The 19,206-nt window shown below is 37.7% G+C and overlaps 1 protein-coding gene and 1 long non-coding RNA gene across 4 annotated transcripts in view; one reads left to right on the top strand and one right to left on the bottom strand.

The window, feature by feature from the left end:
• LOC124259289 overlaps positions 1-19,206 on the top strand; it is a 95,926-nt gene that overhangs the window by 70,961 nt on the left and 5,759 nt on the right. The window lies entirely within an intron of this gene.
• On the bottom strand, positions 13,873-17,160 carry LOC124259286. The gene is made up of 4 exons (XM_046693395.1): positions 16,938-17,160; positions 16,091-16,129; positions 15,572-15,811; positions 13,873-15,358 (listed from the first exon to the last, which is right to left on the bottom strand). The coding sequence occupies exons 1-4, from the start codon at positions 17,131-17,133 to the stop codon at positions 15,249-15,251; spliced, it is 585 nt and encodes a 194-aa protein (XP_046549351.1). The 5' UTR covers positions 17,134-17,160; the 3' UTR covers positions 13,873-15,248.

Genomic DNA, 19,206 nt, shown 5'->3' with positions numbered 1-19,206 from the left:
AAACAGATTTTGTACAGATGCGGGTTTTAAATTTTTAAATTAGGTGAACCCTACGTATGCCACCTTTGCAGGTTATAGATCAAGTGTATATATACTTTAACGTCCTGGGTCTTGTCATAGGCTAAGTGTCATCCTCAGATAAAATACAATAATCAAACAAACAAATTAACATAAAACAACCATTACTCATATTATGTATGTATAGATGATTATATACATTATTCATTAATTTTATAATATAATTGTTGGCTAAATTGTGATTTTTGCAGTGTTAATACACATCAAATAATCATGGGACAATATGAACGAATTTTGTAACAGCCACAAAGTAGAATCATGTTCCGTGTTATCTTGATGTTTAGGGACCGTTCATAATTTATGGCAAGGGGGTGTGGGGGTGTGGGGGGTTGATGATTTTTATGCAGAAGCATGTACAATGTCAATGACCCCTAAAATTTACGTACAAAGTAAGTGACCCCCTGCATGTCTTGTACAAAATCAATGACCCTCTCCCCTTCCATATTTTTTAAGCATAATATTTTAATATTTGTATGTGCAAAATTGCTGACACTCCACCCCAACCTCCCCAAGAACATGTGTACAAAATTGATGACCCCTTCCTCCCAGAACAAATTGGGTGACCCCCTCCTCTCTCCTCTCTCTCTCTCTCCATCAACTCTCTCTCTAGCCATATACACACCTAATTATGAACGGTTCCTTAGGTAAAGGTTATCCAGGTTTTAACGATTGCAGATTCAAATGTTTAAACCAATCAATGAAGTATACAAATGGTTGATACAAAACCTGAGGGTCTTCAGTGGATGCATGTGAGTAAGTCTCAACTTTCAATTGTTGCACACGATGTATACATGTTTGTATTCTAACGTACGTTACCACGGAAACAACTGTGTGACACTTGTCAGTTAACATGGGAGGATAGTCAAGAATCACATGTCGATTCCCACATTACCATAGCTTCACACAGCTGGCATCGAAAACTGCTGCTGCTCATTTTGAGGTACGATAGCCTTTTGTCCACCTGTATGTACTCTATCATAAAATGTCTATCAAAATTTATACGGATTGTAAATGAAACCGTCAAATTGTAATATATTTATTTACCTAAGTGATCACATGTTACCTAAATATTCATACTGTGAAATGTTGTTCCTGTACGAACGATGGTGGTTTGTTCGAATAAAGAATATTGAAATTGACTAAATCGTTTAAAGTAGCAAAACTGTTTGTTCTGTCGTTCTCGGTTTTATATAAATATTTGATTTAGGCACGATTCCACAACGATCCCGCACGAAAAATCCCATTCCTTGATAAATGGGGTATAACGTGGTGAACAAAGATATACCTACATATCTATCTTCCAGGGTTCAGGACAGTTTGTCAAATATGAAAACAAATGTCTTTTTAAGTATACTGAGACAACATAATGAATATATCTATATTTATTGTATGTATACTTGATTTTAACTCCATTATTAATGAGGAATATACTTGGTGGCTAAATTGTGAATTTTTCAGTAATAATGTGACAATCTGTAACAGCGACAAGATGATTTCATGCCCCGTGTTATGTTGATTTTTAGGAAAACCCGAGATAATCTTTCAAGAATAAAAATGCTTCAAATGTAACAATCATTATAACGGTGTAAATAATGTATCTTAAACGGGAAAAGGTACACCTGATATAACATGAATCAGTTTAATCACTGATCTGCTACATGTCATGTTCTTTGAGGACAGCGCATAAGCATCGATAAATCCATGACCTGCAAAAATACTGTATATAAAGATCTGCTTATCACTCTCGAGATAATACTCGAGGGGAGTTTTATGGTCTTTAGCACCTGTTACTCAAACAGAATGGCGGCTGGGTTGTTACATGAAGTGATCTGGTTTATTGTTCGTCATTTTTGGGGGGACTGACGTTGTTTGTGCTCATAACCACTGATTTAATGGACCACTGCACATTTGTTAGAGATTTTTTAAATCTTTTGAAATGTTCTATTGCAATATAACACAAGTAGTTCCTATACATACGGAAATGGCTCGCATGCATCCAAGTACATTACCATCTATGAGTTAAAACATGAGGTTACAGTGGTTAATACAAAGCCTGCTTTGAATGAGGGTCTTCCATGGTTGCATATGAATAGGACCTAACTTTCAATGTGACATCAAATTATCATACAAGATATATCTCTCTAGGTCCGTGTCTGAAAAGTTATGAAATCAAATATCTCTCCACATATCTCTTTCACCCCAAATTAGCATAGTCGACACACACCACCACCCCACATACGCACAACACATCGACGTATGTGTCATACACGGTACGGGCGGTGGGGTAGCCTAGTGGTTAAAGCGTCCACTCGTCACGCCGAAGACCCGGGTTCGATTCCCCATATGGGCACAATGTGTGAAGCCCATTTCTGGTGTTCCCCGCCGTGATATTGCTGGAATATTGCTAAAAGCGGCGTAAAACTAAAGTCAGTCAGTCAGTCATACAGGGTACCAGACACACACGGTACTTAAAGCATATGCTGTTTGACATACTATGACCGTGGATGTGCACATCCATGAACGTGTTCTACATTGTTCTTGCAGGGGTAGAGGCAGATCTCCTGCGTTTAATATGACCCACGTCATTGATTATCTGAAAGCTTTGGTTTGTTTTGGTGAAACGTTGTGTCTGTCATGCTGGAAACTTTGATCCCAGAGGAATCCAATATTGCTGCAAGTCCATGATCCCTCACTCACATGTACTCTTTGCTGAGAAACAGATTCCCTAGAGTCGAAAACACACTGTTTCATATTCTTGAATCATTTCACACCTTCAGATGAGGATGAAAGGAAGGCACACACACTGTGTACGTCATTTTTCTTCTGACAGCACGTATGCACATATCCATTTGATACAATACATTAACAACTGTGTATTGCAACCTAAGCCTGGGGGTACAGCTGTTTATCAGACAAACTTGTTATACCGTTATCATGATTATTATATCAGGATGTGTTTTACATTGGTTTAACAGTAAACTGATAAATGTTGAAATGATGAAAGTAGAGTGACAAAGTGAGATTATCGACTGGTATGGCTGGACATGCATGGTTGTATTCTTACATTAGTTCCCCCCGAAACAACCGTATGACACTTGTCAGTTGACATGGGAGGATAGTCAAGAATCACATGTCGATTACCACATTACCATAGCACCACACACCTGGCATCGAAAACAGCTGCTGTTCATTGTTAGGTACGACATTTATGCAGATTTACAGTTTGAGTCAACAAATAACTTCTACCAAGGTTCTCGTTCATAGAGCATAGCTCAAGTCAGTTCATTTAATGTTGACAAGTAATGAAATCGTTTAACATAGCAAAGCTGTTTGTTCTGTTATTCGAACTTTCATATAAATACTTGATTTAAACACGATACCACAACTATCCCACATGAAAAACATCATTCCTTGACAGATGGGACATTTGTCAATAAACGTGGTGAACAAAGATATACCTACATATGTCTATTCAGGTGTTCAAGACAATTTGTCAAATATGAAAACAAATGTCTTTTACTGTGACAACATAATGAATTATATATTTATATTTATTGTGTGTATACTTGATTATATACATTATTTATAAAGGATATACTTGTTGGCTAAATTGTTATTTTTGCAGTATTAGTACAAAATAATGTAAATAAAAATGACTATGCCATTATCACCCGAACCCTTTCTGCTGCAAACTATTTAATCTGTAAAACGTAATGATGATGATAATCTGGAAAGATTTTGTTACAGCGACAAGTCAATTTCATATTACGTGTTATCTCGATTTTTAAGATAACCCGAGATAACCTTTAAAGTATTTAAATGCTTGAAATATAACAATTGCCATAACGGTGTAGATAATCAAATGACCTGGCGTATTGTTCGTCATTTCAGTTGGGACTGGCGTTGCCCATGCCATTAACCGCTCACTTAAAGGACCACTGCTAATTGTCTAAGAGACTTTAATATTTTTTAATGTTCCATTGTAATAAATTCATATCTCCCCGGCCCCCACATATTTGAAAGAACAAATCATCTGAAAGTTACTTTAAATCCAGTTTGACTATTTTTTTAAATATGTCGGAATCGTTTCCATGGAAACCGAGAAAATAATACATCACAAAAATCTGCAAATAGCAAAAGGCACTACTTTGGCATCTGCCTCACATATCTGCCAAGTTTTACTGAAAGATATGTAGAAGTTTTCTAGTTATGCTCCGGAAACGAAACCCACCCCTCCCTTTTGGGACTAAGTCCGAATCGCTTCCATGAAATCCGGGAAAAATAAACATGCCAAAATTTTGCCAAATAGCAAAAGGCACCACTTTGGCATCTGCCTCACATATCTGCCACGTTTTGCTAAAAGATATAAAGAAGTTTTCGAGTTATGCTCCGGAAACAAAACCCACCCCTCCCTTTTGGGACTAAGTCCGAATCGTTTCCATGGAAACCGAGAAAAATAAAAATGACAAAAATCTGTTAATAGCAAAAGGCACCACTTAAGGTTCTGTTTGATATATCTACCAAGTTTTGTTGAAAAATATTGAAATGTTTTTGAGTTATGCTCTGGAAACAAAATGATTACGGACGGACGGACAGACGGACGAGGCTTCGACTATATCCCCCCGCATTACATGCTGGGGGGATAAAAATTATATTCAAGGAGATTGAAAAAACATAGAGCCAATTTCACTCCTACATATTTCATTCATTTTTTCATGGAATAATATGATTTTACTCCCTGAAGAAACTAATGATGCATGTAGGAGTAAAACTGACTCTGTGTTTTTCAATCTACTTTAATCTATCTAACAGTGTACCTGTGAACCTTTAACAAATTTTCCAACAATTTCTTTCAACGTATTACGATCATTTTAGCATACCAGAGTGACTTAAACGGTTTGTCGAGGCATGGTGGCTGTAGTCACACGAGTAGTAAGTTCCTACAAACATATTTATGTATTTTGTCAATTAATGTGGGAGGACAGTGAACAGTCACACATGTGAATTACCACTTTGTTAAATCCACGACGTGGACTTGGATACCAACAAACCAATCTAAATATGTTATTGAACCTGCCTCCAATTGGCCATGGTACGGACACGCACTGCTTGAGTAGCATTGATAGAACTGATCTCCAGATAATGTGACACTGACGCTCAACTGGCACAAGTAAACAGATATACTTTGCTGAGAAACAGATTCACTGGAGTCAGAAAGGCACTGTTTCATATTCTTGAATCATTTCACACCTTCAGATGAGGATGAAAGGAAGACACACACACTGTGTACGTCATTTTTCTTCTGACAGCACGTATGCACATATCCATTTGATACAATACATTACCAACTGTGTATTGCAACCTAAGCCTGGGGGTACAGCTGTTTATCAGACAAACTTGTTATACCGCTATCATGATTATTATATCAGGATGTGTTTTACATTGGTTTAACAGTAAACTGATAAATGTTGAAATGATGAAAGTAGAGTGACAAAGTGAGATTATCGACTGGTATGGCTGGACATGTATGGTTGTATTCTTATCAGTTCCCCCCGAAACAACTGTGTGACACTTGTCAGCTGACATGGGAGGATAGTCAAGAATCACATGTCGATTACCACATTACCATAGCACCACACACCTGGCATCGAAAACAGCTGCTGTTCATTGTTAGGTACGACATTTATGCAGATTTACAGTTTGAGTCGCAAATAACTTCTACCAAGGTTCTCGTTCATAGAGCATAGCTCAAGTCAGTTCATTTAATGTTGACAAGTAATGAAATCGTTTAACATAGCAAAGCTGTTTGTTCTGTCATTCTCACTTTCATATAAATACTTGATTTAAACACGATACCACAACTACCCCACATGAAAAACATCATTCCTTGACAGATGGGACATTTGTCAATAAACGTGGTGAACAAAGATATACCTACATATGTCTATTCAGGTGTTCAAGACAATTTGTCAAATATGAAAACAAATGTCTTTTACTGTGACAACATAATGAATTATATATTTATATTTATTGTGTGTATACTTGATTATATACATTATTTATAAAGGATATACTTGTTGGCTAAATTGTTATTTTTGCAGTATTAGTACAAAATAATGTAAATAAAAATGACTATGCCATTATCACCCGAACCCTTTCTGCTGCAAACTATTTAATCTGTAAAACGTAATGATGATGATAATCTGGAAAGATTTTGTTACAGCGACAAGTCAATTTCATATTACGTGTTATCTCGATTTTTAAGATAACCCGAGATAACCTTTAAAGTATTTAAATGCTTGAAATATAACAATTGCCATAACGGTGTAGATAATCAAATGACCTGGCGTATTGTTCATCATTTCAGTTGGGACTGGCGTTGCCCATGCCATTAACCGCTCACTTAAAGGACCACTGCTAATTGTCTAAGAGACTTTAATATTTTTTAATGTTCCATTGTAATAAATTCAAAGGTAATACGAAGTCTCTAGATCTGTGTAACCCGTGAAGATCCAGGGTAGAATAGGTCTTCACCAACCCATGCTTGCCACAAAGGGCGACTATGCTTGTCGTAAGAGGCGACTGAAGGGATCGGGTGGTCAGGCTCGCTGACTTGGTTGACACATGTCATCGGTTCCCAATTGCGCAGATCGACGATCATGCTGTTGATCACTGGATTGTCTGGTCCAGACTCGATTATTTACAGACCGCCGCCATATAGCTGGAATATTGCTGAGTGGGGCGTAAAACTAAACTCACTCACTCACTCACTCTAGATTTGTGTCTTAAAAGTTGTGACATGAAATATCTCCTCTATATATCTCTCACCCGCACACACGCACAACACATCGTTGTGAATGTTGAACACAATACCAGACCAGCATGTTACTTTAAGTATGTCGTGTTGGACATTAATATGACGATGTATGACCATTGTTGGTGCGGGTCTCTCTCAGTTCATCTCAAATCTAAAAAAGACAAAATTGTTAACACTGCAAGTAAAATCGCTGGAGTCAGATTTCAATGTTTATCATCAATATATGAGGGGCAAATCGTGAATCAAGCTGTCAAAATCATATCTGACCGTACTCACTACTTAAATTCGGAATACAACCTCCTCCCTTCAGGCCGCCGCTACAAAGTTCCAATTGTGAAAACTAAGAGAGCCCGTACATCCTTTATTCCAAGTACCATATCTCTTTTAAACAAATGTGAAGATACTTAAATCAAAGAATTTATGTAAATATGTTTGGTATCTCTCTAATGTGTCAGTAGCACTGCTGATGTAACACAAATTCCTGAAAAGGCATTAATGTATTATTCTATTCTATTTTATGGACATAGTTATGTCCTGTGTTAAAATGACCCTCGCCATGGATTATCTGAACGCTTTCTTTTCATTAGTGAAACGTTGTGTCTATCATGCTGGAAACCTTTATCCCTAAGGAATCCGATATTGTTGTAAGTCCATGATCTCTGACTCACAAGTAGACGCTGCTGACGTGACTGACACAGACGTGACGTGACATCCAGAGCAACATCAACAGAGAATGGGCATGCCCAATCAACGAATCAGTTAGGCGCAGATAACATTTGATAACCCCGACCTGTCACCCTTGCCAATGTCTTGTCTTATTTCTTCCCTTGATCATTTCTTTCTAGACTACGGCTTAGTCTCTGAATATATATAATTTTGATAGTAACAAACAAGCCCATTTAAATTGAAAAGGAGCCCTAGGGAGACCAGAGATTCAGCTAGACTTGCTTCGTTTAGGGCTTGAGCACTACAGGGAAGGCTAGGCTGTAGGGAAAATAATGTGGTTCAGGGACTGTGAGACAGACTAATTTCTCCCCTACAATTTCACATTGTTTTAAATTCCGTACTTTAACATGAAAGCAACATATACTTAACGAATGATACTTGATTTCATTTCATATTTTATACCATATCTTAAAATACAGGTTGTGTGATGGAAGGGTGGGGGTATTGCCCAGTTGGAGCTGACCTTGGAAGTGGGGTAATAGTCGCGAACATCTGTTGTCATCTAATTATAACAGCTATTTTGCCGGTTACACCAATCAAGAAGGGGGATTATTATGTACTGACGTTTTTTAAATATTTGAATCAACGCCATTTTGATCCAGAAAGTTGAAGGCTTGTGTGGGATATATAGTTTCAGAATTACGATCGTTTTTACCCGACCACAGTATATCCACTACAGCCCATAATCATTTCTGATCTGTGGAATTTGTTGCATGTGTGTTGGATCAGACATGACTGAGTCATCATACGTTTTGCAATTTGATTACATAAAACAAAAATCAAATTATTATGAGACACAGTTTTCTTTGCTGAAACGCCAGAGGGCTTCCATATTGTGTGAATGATTATGAACTATACATTCTGAGATTGGAATATCACTCAGCCTATGTCGGCTATGCTTTACATTACTTCATAAACATTAACTTACCAAAGTTGTTCATGTTCTTCATAAATACAGATATTTAATATTTGATTTACAACAAATAAGCAAACCATTAAACAGCCACAAATGTTAAATTATTGGAATGAAGTGAAAGGTAACTTCACTACCACTCGTTACCCCAACTTGTAGAAACAAAAGTCATCAGAAGATGACATATCCCCCCGGCCCCCACATATTTGAAAGAACAAATCATCTGAAAGTTACTTTAAATCCAGTTTGACTATTTTTTTAAATATGTCGGAATCGTTTCCATGGAAACCGAGAAAATAATACATCACAAAAATCTGCAAATAGCAAAAGGCACTACTTTGGCATCTGCCTCACATATCTGCCAAGTTTTACTGAAAGATATGTAGAAGTTTTCTACTTATGCTCCGGAAACGAAACCCACCCCTCCCTTTTGGGACTAAGTCCGAATCGCTTCCATGAAATCCGGGAAAAATAAACATGCCAAAATTCTGCCAAATAGCAAAAGGCACCACTTTGGCATCTGCCTCACATATCTGCCACGTTTTGCTAAAAGATATAAAGAAGTTTTCGAGTTATGCTCCGGAAACAAAACCCACCCCTCCCTTTTGGGACTAAGTCCGAATCGTTTCCATGGAAACCGAGAAAAATTAAAATGACAAAAATCTGTTAATAGCAAAAGGCACCACTTAAGGTTCTGTTTGATATATCTACCAAGTTTTGTTGAAAAATATTGAAATGTTTTTGAGTTATGCTCTGGAAACAAAATGATTACGGACGGACGGACAGACGGACGAGGCTTCGACTATATCCCCCCGCATTACATGCTGGGGGATAAAAATTATATTCAAGGAGATTGAAAAACATAGAGCCAATTTCACTCCTACATATTTCATTCATTTTTTCAGGGAATAATATGATTTTACTCCCTGAAGAAACTAATGATGCATGTAGGAGTAAAACTGACTCTGTGTTTTTCAATCTACTTTAATCTATCTAACAGTGTACCTGTGAACCTTTAACAAATTTTCCAACAATTTCTTTCAACGTATTACGATCATTTTAGCATACCAGAGTGACTTAAACGGTTTGTCGAGGCATGGTGGTTGTAGTCACACGAGTAGTAAGTTCCTACAAACATATTTATGTATTTTGTCAGTTAATGTGGGAGGACAGTGAACAGTCACACATGTGAATTACCACTTTGTTAAATCCACGACGTGGACTTGGATACCAACAAACCAATCTAAATATGTTATTGAACCTGCCTCCAATTGGCCATGGTACGGACACGCACTGCTTGAGTAGCATTGATAGAACTGATCTCCAGATAATGTGACACTGACGCTCAACTGGCACAAGTAAACAGATATACTTTGCTGAGAAACAGATTCACTGGAGTCAGAAAGGCACTGTTTCATATTCTTGAATCATTTCACACCTTCAGATGAGGATGAAAGGAAGACACACACACTGTGTACGTCATTTTTCTTCTGACAGCACGTATGCACATATCCATTTGATACAATACATTAACAACAGTGTATTGCAACCTAAGCCTGGGGGTACAGCTGTTTATCAGACAAACTTGTTATACCGCTATCATGATTATTATATCAGGATGTGTTTTACATTGGTTTAACAGTAAACTGATAAATGTTGAAATGATGAAAGGAGAGTGACAAAGTGAGATTATCGACTGGTATGGCTGGACATGTATGGTTGTATTCTTATCAGTTCCCCCCGAAACAACTGTATGACACTTGTCAGTTGACATGGGAGGATAGTCAAGAATCACATGTCGATTACCACATTACCATAGCACCACACACCTGGCATCGAAAACAGCTGCTGTTCATTGTTAGGTACGACATTTATGCAGATTTACAGTTTGAGTCAACAAATAACTTCTACCAAGGTTCTCGTTCATAGAGCATAGCTCAAGTCAGTTCATTTAATGTTGACAAGTAATGAAATCGTTTAACATAGCAAAGCTGTTTGTTCTGTCATTCTCACTTTCATATAAATACTTGATTTAAACACGATACCACAACTATCCCACATGAAAAACATCATTCCTTGACAGATGGGACATTTGTCAATAAACGTGGTGAACAAAGATATACCTACATATGTCTATTCAGGTGTTCAAGACAATTTGTCAAATATGAAAACAAATGTCTTTTACTGTGACAACATAATGAATTATATATTTATATTTATTGTGTGTATACTTGATTATATACATTATTTATAAAGGATATACTTGTTGGCTAAATTGTTATTTTTGCAGTATTAGTACAAAATAATGTAAATAAAAATGACTATGCCATTATCACCCGAACCCTTTCTGCTGCAAACTATTTAATCTGTAAAACGTAATGATGATGATAATCTGGAAAGATTTTGTTACAGCGACAAGTCAATTTCATATTACGTGTTATCTCGATTTTTAAGATAACCCGAGATAACCTTTAAAGTATTTAAATGCTTGAAATATAACAATCGCCATAACGGTGTAGATAATCAAATGACCTGGCGTATTGTTCATCATTTCAGTTGGGACTGGCGTTGCCCATGCCATTAACCGCTCACTTAAAGGACCACTGCTAATTGTCTAAGAGACTTTAATATTTTTTAATGTTCCATTGTAATAAATTCAAAGGTAATACGAAGTCTCTAGATCTGTGTAACCCGTGAAGATCCAGGGTAGAATAGGTCTTCACCAACCCATGCTTGCCACAAAGGGCGACTATGCTTGTCGTAAGAGGCGACTGAAGGGATCGGGTGGTCAGGCTCGCTGACTTGGTTGACACATGTCATCGGTTCCCAATTGCGCAGATCGACGATCATGCTGTTGATCACTGGATTGTCTGGTCCAGACTCGATTATTTACAGACCGCCGCCATATAGCTGGAATATTGCTGAGTGGGGCGTAAAACTAAACTCACTCACTCACTCTAGATCTGTGTCTTAAAAGTTGTGACATGAAATATCTCCTCCATATATCTCTCACCCGCACACACGCACAACACATCGTTGTGAATGTTGAACACAATACCAGACCAGCATGTTACTTTAAGTATGTCATGTTGGACATTAATATGACGATGTATGACCATTGTTGGTGCGGGTCTCTCTCAGTTCATCTCAAATCTAAAAAGGACAAAATTGTTAACACTGCAAGTAAAATCGCTGGAGTCAGATTTCAATGTTTATCATCAATATATGAGGGGCAAATCGTGAATCAAGCTGTCAAAATCATATCTGACCGTACTCACTACTTAAATTCGGAATACAACCTCCTCCCTTCAGGCCGCCGCTACAAAGTTCCAATTGTGAAAACTAAGAGAGCCCGTACATCCTTTATTCCAAGTACCATATCTCTTTTAAACAAATGTGAAGATACTTAAATCAAAGAATTTATGTAAATATGTTTGGTATCTCTCTAATGTGTCAGTAGCACTGCTGATGTAACACAAATTCCTGAAAAGGCATTAAAGTATTATTCTATTCTATTCTATTTTATGGACATAGTTATGTCCTGTGTTAAAATGACCCTCGCCATGGATTATCTGAACGCTTTCTTTTCATTAGTGAAACGTTGTGTCTATCATGCTGGAAACCTTTATCCCTAAGGAATCCGATATTGTTGTAAGTCCATGATCTCTGACTCAAAAGTAAACGCTGCTGACGCGACTGACACAGACGTGACATCCAGAGCAACATCAACAGAGAATGGGCATGCCCAATCAACGAATCAGTTAGGCGCAGATAACATTTGATAACCCCCGCCTGTCACCCTTGCCAATGTCTTGTCTTATTTCTTCCCTTGATCATTTCTCCCCTACAATTTCACATTGTTTTAAATTCCGTACTTTAACATGAAAGCATCATTTACTTAACGAATGATACTTGATTTCATTTCATATTTTATACCATATCTTAAAATACAGGTTGTGTGATGGAAGGGTGGTGGTTGGGGGTGGTGAGGGATATTGCCCAGTTGGAGCTGACCTTGGAAGTGGGCTTAATAGTCGCGAACATCTGTTGTCATCTAATTATAACAGCTATTTTGCCGGTTACACCAATCAAGAAGGGGGATTCTTATGCACTGCCGTTTTATATATATTTGAATCAACGCCATTTTGATCCAGAAAGTTGAAGGCTTGTGTTCGGGATATATAGTTTCAGAATTACAATTGTTTTTACCCGACCGCAGTATATCCACTACAGCCCATAATCATTTCTGATCTGTGGAATTTGTTGCATGTGTGTTGGATCAGACATGACTGAGTCATCATACGTTTTGCAATTTGATTACATAAAACAATCAAATTATTGTGAGACACAGTTTTCTTTGCTGAAACGCCAGAGGGCTTCCATATTGTGTGAATAATTATGAACTATACATTCTGAGATTGGAATATCACTCAGCCTATGTCGGCTATGCTTTACATTACTTCATAAACATTAACTTATCAAAGTTGTTTATGTTATTCATAAAAACAAATATTTAATATTTGATTTACAGCAAATAACCAAACCATTAAACAGCCACAAATGTTAAATTATTGGAATGAAGTGACAGGTGATGAACTTCACTACCACTCGTACTACCCCAACTTGTATAAAAAAATTATATTCAAGGAGATTGAAAAAACATAGAGCCAATTTCACTCCTTCATATTTCATTCATTTCTTCAGGGAATAATATGATTTTAATCCCCGAAGAAACTAATGATACATGTAGGAGTGAAACTGACTCTGTGTTTTTCAATCTACCTCAATGTATCTAACAGTGTACCTGTGAACCTTTAACAAATTTTCCAACAATTTCCTTTAACGTATTACGATCATTTTAGCATACCAGAGTGACTTAAACGGTTTGTCGAGGCATGGTGGCTGTAGTCACACGAGTAGTAAGTTCCTACAAACATATTTATGTATCTTGTCAGTTAATGTGGGAGGACAGTGAAAGTCACACATGTGAATAACCACTTTTGTTAAATCCACGACGTGGATTTGGATACCAACAAACCAATCTAAATATGTTATTGAACCTGCCTCCAATTGGCCATGGTACGGACACACACTGCTTGAGTAGCAATGATAGAACTGATCTCCAGATAATGTGACACTGACAATGTGATATTAGATTTATTAAAACACAACGTATCGCTCAGCTGGCACAGGTTAACACTACTGTATTGTGAAGTACGACAGCTTTTATCATGTGACTATAACAGTTCTAGTAGTCCAATGTTTTATTGAACAGTGCCAATGACTTGAGTATTTCACATGTCATAATATGACTTTCAATGCTACTAAGAGCCAGAAATATAGAAAACAAATCGGTTTTATTGCCATGGTAACTAGTACAAATATAGGCATTATTCAGAACCTCTCTCTGTATTTGTAAGTCTGATAACACCCGTGTTTATCTTACAGAGATATCTCTCGTATTGGTGTGTACATTTCTCCAGATGTCTCGGGATTTATCAATCGTGATGTCCGAGAACATTAATCTAGCATGATATTGTATGTTATGATTGTATGTCAGATACAATCAGATGTTTAACTACTTATATCAATGTAAATATAATGTTTAGCCATTCTCCAACTGTATGACGGTGGTATGCAAACAATCGAGAGTGGGTCAAACAATCCAGTGATTGACATCCTCATAATCGAACTACGCAACTGGAATGCTTCTACATATTTCAATCAAGTCAGCGAACCTGACCACCTGATTCCGTTTGTCGCCTCTTGCCACAAGCATGAGTTGCTGAGGATCAGTTCTTACCCGGATATTCACGGGTAGTTTTTAGTTGTAAGTTGTGACGTCATGATACCGATACACCTACACTCTCATCGACACCATCAATGTAATGACTCACTACTAGGTAAAGGAAACAAACCATCTTTTACACAACTTTCTGTTTGAGGGGTATATGTATGTTTAATTTGCAGATACCTTCAAGTAAGACAGAGTTATAACGAAAAATGCTATGTAAATTTATCACTTGTTTCTTCATTCATCAATCGTGTGTTCAGATATAAAACCTCACCTCCAAACTAGATCAGACATGCCAATGATACACTGTTAGGTTAGGAAACTTCTTTTGTTCCTATACATATTTGTCACACTACATCTGTTCATATTCAAACGACAATATTCAAAAATGACAATGGCAATGTCGTGAACTATACCTGAGACGATTTGACAGACGGTCTTATATACACATTCAACTGATTGTGCTGCCTTGCCGTGCACCACTTAGTGTCAACCCATGCCGCACACACGCTGACTACAAGCAGGACCATTTGCTGCGTTTTTATCAGCATCAGGTCACCGACCTCCTCATTCAGACCTTCTAAAGACGTGTGACACGAGAATACATCCCCATTCAATAATCGGAATAATAATAAGGCAGGCTCTACGACATGCCATCTTGTAAAGGACTGTGTCTTTGTTCCACCAATAAGACAATATGACTCAATATAGTCTTTTCTCTCAATGTATGGCAATGCCATGCATCAGGTGATATCATTATGAATTCGTCTCCTTAGCATCAAGGTGCATGCCAGGAAACTCTCGATCTTCACTCCTTGGCACACAGGACAGGACAGTCAGGCTATACTAGTGATCATCTAGCCACCGAAATTCTGTGGAGATGTCAATACACCAATACACAAGCAGTAAAACCCTCTGGGTCAGTACGATCCGTGCTGAGTAGTGTCATATCTTGCACTGTAGGGGAGATCAGAGAATGCCGTGGGAAATTTGGTTTCCTCTTCTGCTGGTAGCGGTAACTGTTGTTCCTCTGAAAACAATAATTATTGTAAATAATACTTTGTGTACCTTATGTAGATGTAGTAGTTACATGCGTGTTAGATTTAAAACAAACGGTTATGCATGGATGATCATTAATGTATGTTTTGTGTTCCCTATAGAGCATAGACTGCTCAATAAGAAGTACTAATGGCTTTATAAAAACAGCATGATGTGATTTTAATACATCCCAAATGAGTATTACCTATTGGAACTACATGGAAGCTGCTGTCGGATTCTTCAGTGCATTGAATTGAAGGAAGTTCTACCAGTGTGTCATCGTGAATAGGTTGAATAGGTCTTTGTCTGCGACTGACACGCCGACGACGGTAAACGACGATCCCGATCACCACACTGACCACCACTACTGCTGCTAACACAGGGAGTACTACAGGGAGAATGCTTCCCTCGTCGCCTGTTGTCTTCTTGGTCCAATCTTTATTGCCTATTTGTGAAACGAAATAGCATCATTTCACTCTTCATAAATCATGTGCTTTTATGTTTATGAATACCAACAGAAAGCACCATACACATGTTACAAGAACTGAACATTCATTGTCTTCTTAAGTAGAACATCTGTCATTGATGTGACAATACTTATCCTCTAGATGTATCTAAAACCCAAATACAAGCATGACCATGGGAAACATCATAATTATGAATAGCGGGATTATATTATAGTGTATTTCTTGTCATAATAAGAAATTAAGAAAAGGACACATACCAACTTTCGATTCACTCGCAAGGTTCAGTGTGTAGGCATCTGTAAAAGAACGCGATTGCATCCATGACAAGGTACCCGGTTTGGAACTCTTTATCACTATGTCCTCCTGAGAGTGCACATGAGACCACGTCTTTCAAAGTGTATTATTTCTGTAACATTTTCATTCGTAGAATATGTGTTCGTTTTAGCTATGGCTAAATGTCTCATATTCGCCAACAGCAGAAGGGAAGATGTTAATCCAGCTAGGGTCTATGCAGGTAACAAAAGCCGTCTTTAAGTCCCTATAGTTCCTGGTGTGGTTATCTACTTTCAGTTGTTGGCGACATGTAGTCTGTTTTTATATTGTATTGACTTCAAAAGTAAAATAGTTTTTAGATTTACATCTGTAATACTCACTCCTATATTGACTGCAATTATTACAACTTGTATTTATTATGCATTCGAAATCTCTCTCGTCTCTTTCATATTAGTTATATTTCAACTTACTCACTTTACTTTATCCCTAATTGCGTGTCAAATGTCAACTGCAACACAAGAAATATATAAAGTGGAGTCGGGATAAACTATTTCCGTCGAATTTCGTTTTTACCCTCTTTACTCATCTTTTGTGGAGACGAGGAAACCTCCATTGTATATGCATACTATGTTGAGAGTCAAAATATACATCGTATCGAAATCGGGCGAACGAGATGATAAGAAACGTGGTTAATAAAAGAAGGAAATTAACTTTTAAAGGACCTGTAGTTCATGGCAATGATAGTTACACTTTCATCTTGTTCATACTCAACTGTAGGCAGAACTCCCAACAGGATAGACTTAAATCTAAATATAAATAACACATTCATACCGGGACAGTATTTCCGGCAGTCGTCTTCAGTTCCCTTTATCTTCATATACTGGCATATATCTGAACATGGGTCACAGTTTCCAGAACCAAAGTCCCTGTATGTCCCTATGGGACACTCCTCAGAGCTGTAAACGAGACAGGCGTAGCTACCCCACAGAAGTCCTGACACCAGCAACCGGCACATACCTATTGTCATGACATTCTACACTGACCTGAAACGTTAGAATGAACTCGTGGGAAAGATTACACAATTCTTCTAGTAGTTTCTATACCGGCTAGGAAAATCAACAGATATGATTGGCTGCTCCGGTGTGTGATTAACCAATGGTATATTGTGGATATGACCTGGGAGTGTCGGTCGTCACACAGTTATGTATGATTGACATACGCGGTTTGTTAAAAGTGGCATGTGGCGGTTGTAACTGAATCATTCACGCACGTCTTTAGAAAACAGCCGGTTGTTATTCGCCGGTTGGGCGCGTGAATATAATTATGAAGTCAGGTGAATAGATGAAGCCTGTGTACATAACGTCAGTCCTTCATTCAGTTACCCTCCCCCAACCAACCCTTCCCCCCAAAAAAACCCAAACCGATAGTGTTCGTGGTATCAGTATCCTCGATCGACGCTGCAGTAAGGAGAGATTTATCATGAAAGTTGAAAGGGTTTTGTCGTTTTTTTACATGTACTGATACGTTTCATTGTCAGTAAACCTGTACATAACGGAAATACGCTGCCATGTAGGGGGTGCTTGGTGTTTACCTCCCAATCAATTCTCCTTCACCCCTATGAGATTTGTATGATATTTTAACAGCCAGTGTGACAATAATATTTCCTGTCACCACACTCTGCTGTCATATATTATTTTGATCATATTTAATGCCCAGACCTGCATAGTGAACCCCACACCCTACACAATTCAGTTGTCAATCCCATTCCGTTCCTTCGACAGACACCAGCAAACTCACTCCATTTTCCATTATTCCAATGACTACTTAACTGTGTTCAAATGTTCAGGTTGATATAATTTATAACACCCAGCGTTTGGTCACAAGCTGATGTTCAGGGTAAGGGCAAGCTCATGATTTCGGCCATCACTATAACAATATCATCCATCAAAATGCTCATGGGTGTCTGTGATATTAATTCATGAATCATGACTGATTCCAAATCTGTTTCTTTAGGCCGATAAAGTTCTGTTGTTTCTTGTTTCAGTGTTGGAGGTTCTGTATCTGTTAAATGTGACATTAATCCAAGGGTTTCATTATATACTCAAGGGAATGTGACATGAGTAAAGTAAAAGAGATCATGCAGCACTTACTGCATATGCAACCATTCACACTTACCCACAAGTGTTGCAGAATAGGGAACGGTATGTTTTATGTCAAATATTCTACCATGATTTCACTAAATACTGGATTGTGATTGGTTAAATAAAGCCATTCAGAGGTATATAATCACGTTATTACTAAAAAATGGAATTCGTCACATATAGCATGATTACAAAGATTACAAAGTCGGGTTCCTTTCAAAATATTTAACCAGCGCCCTGTTTCTATTGGTAATCTATGATTTGTTGTTCTATATTTTGTTAGCCAAATTCTACTTTGAAAGGGTAATTTAAGATATTTAACATCGATTTGTACTCATGTATAGCTGATCCAGTTGCTTGGTTCCGTGACTTGGCTGGTCGTGTTCAATTGCCCGCAATACGGAAATGTGCTTTTATCCCAATCTCATGAATCCATGTTGTCAATACTTTGGGAAATCTCTGCTCTCTTGTATTAATGTGATCCCATTGAATGGCCAGACCTCTGTATTCTTCGTATCCCCTATCCTAAACTAAACAGTTGTCGGTCTTTTATTGTTCCCTCGACAACACGGTTAGCATTATTCAAAACCCATCAATGTTTAACTCTCATATCAAATACTCAGGTTAATTTGGCCCATAACACATAGCATTTGGTCCCGAACCTAGTCCATTATTTCGACCGTAACCACATTTTACATATGATCTCTCATAAAAATGGTCATGAGTGTGCAGATACAGTGTGTAATATTACACACATATTTGTATTTCTACGATTATAAGATGTATTGTTTTCAAGCTTCTATATCTGCTAACACCAAGCCAAGGTATTCCTTATTTCACGTCACATTATTCAACATATATTCAGTTGAATTGCACACCAGTCACACCGAGCGACATCATACAGCACTTATTGCACATGCAGCACAAGCTATAACATAACCCAGGGTGAAAATATAATT

Source organism: Haliotis rubra, unplaced genomic scaffold, assembly GCF_003918875.1.
Source record: "Haliotis rubra isolate DU_JTF1 unplaced genomic scaffold, ASM391887v1 Scf716, whole genome shotgun sequence".
NCBI lineage: Eukaryota > Metazoa > Mollusca > Gastropoda > Lepetellida > Haliotidae > Haliotis > Haliotis rubra.
Note: the sequence above shows the minus strand (reverse complement) of the source record. Positions and strands in the feature narration are given on the sequence as shown.

What these genes read in the sequence shown, in the direction of transcription:
- LOC124259286 (XM_046693395.1), bottom strand. Translation starts at nt 17,133, where the DNA reads ATGACAATAGGTATGTGCCGGTTGCTGGTGTCAGGACTTCTGTGGGGT. An exon ending in CTGCCGGAAATACTGTCCCG is followed by an intron (nt 16,130 to 16,937) that starts GTATGAATGTGT and finishes GTTCTTTTACAG; the next exon opens with ATGCCTACACACTGAACCTT. An exon ending in TGCGAGTGAATCGAAAGTTG is followed by an intron (nt 15,812 to 16,090) that starts GTATGTGTCCTT and finishes TTTCACAAATAG; the next exon opens with GCAATAAAGATTGGACCAAG.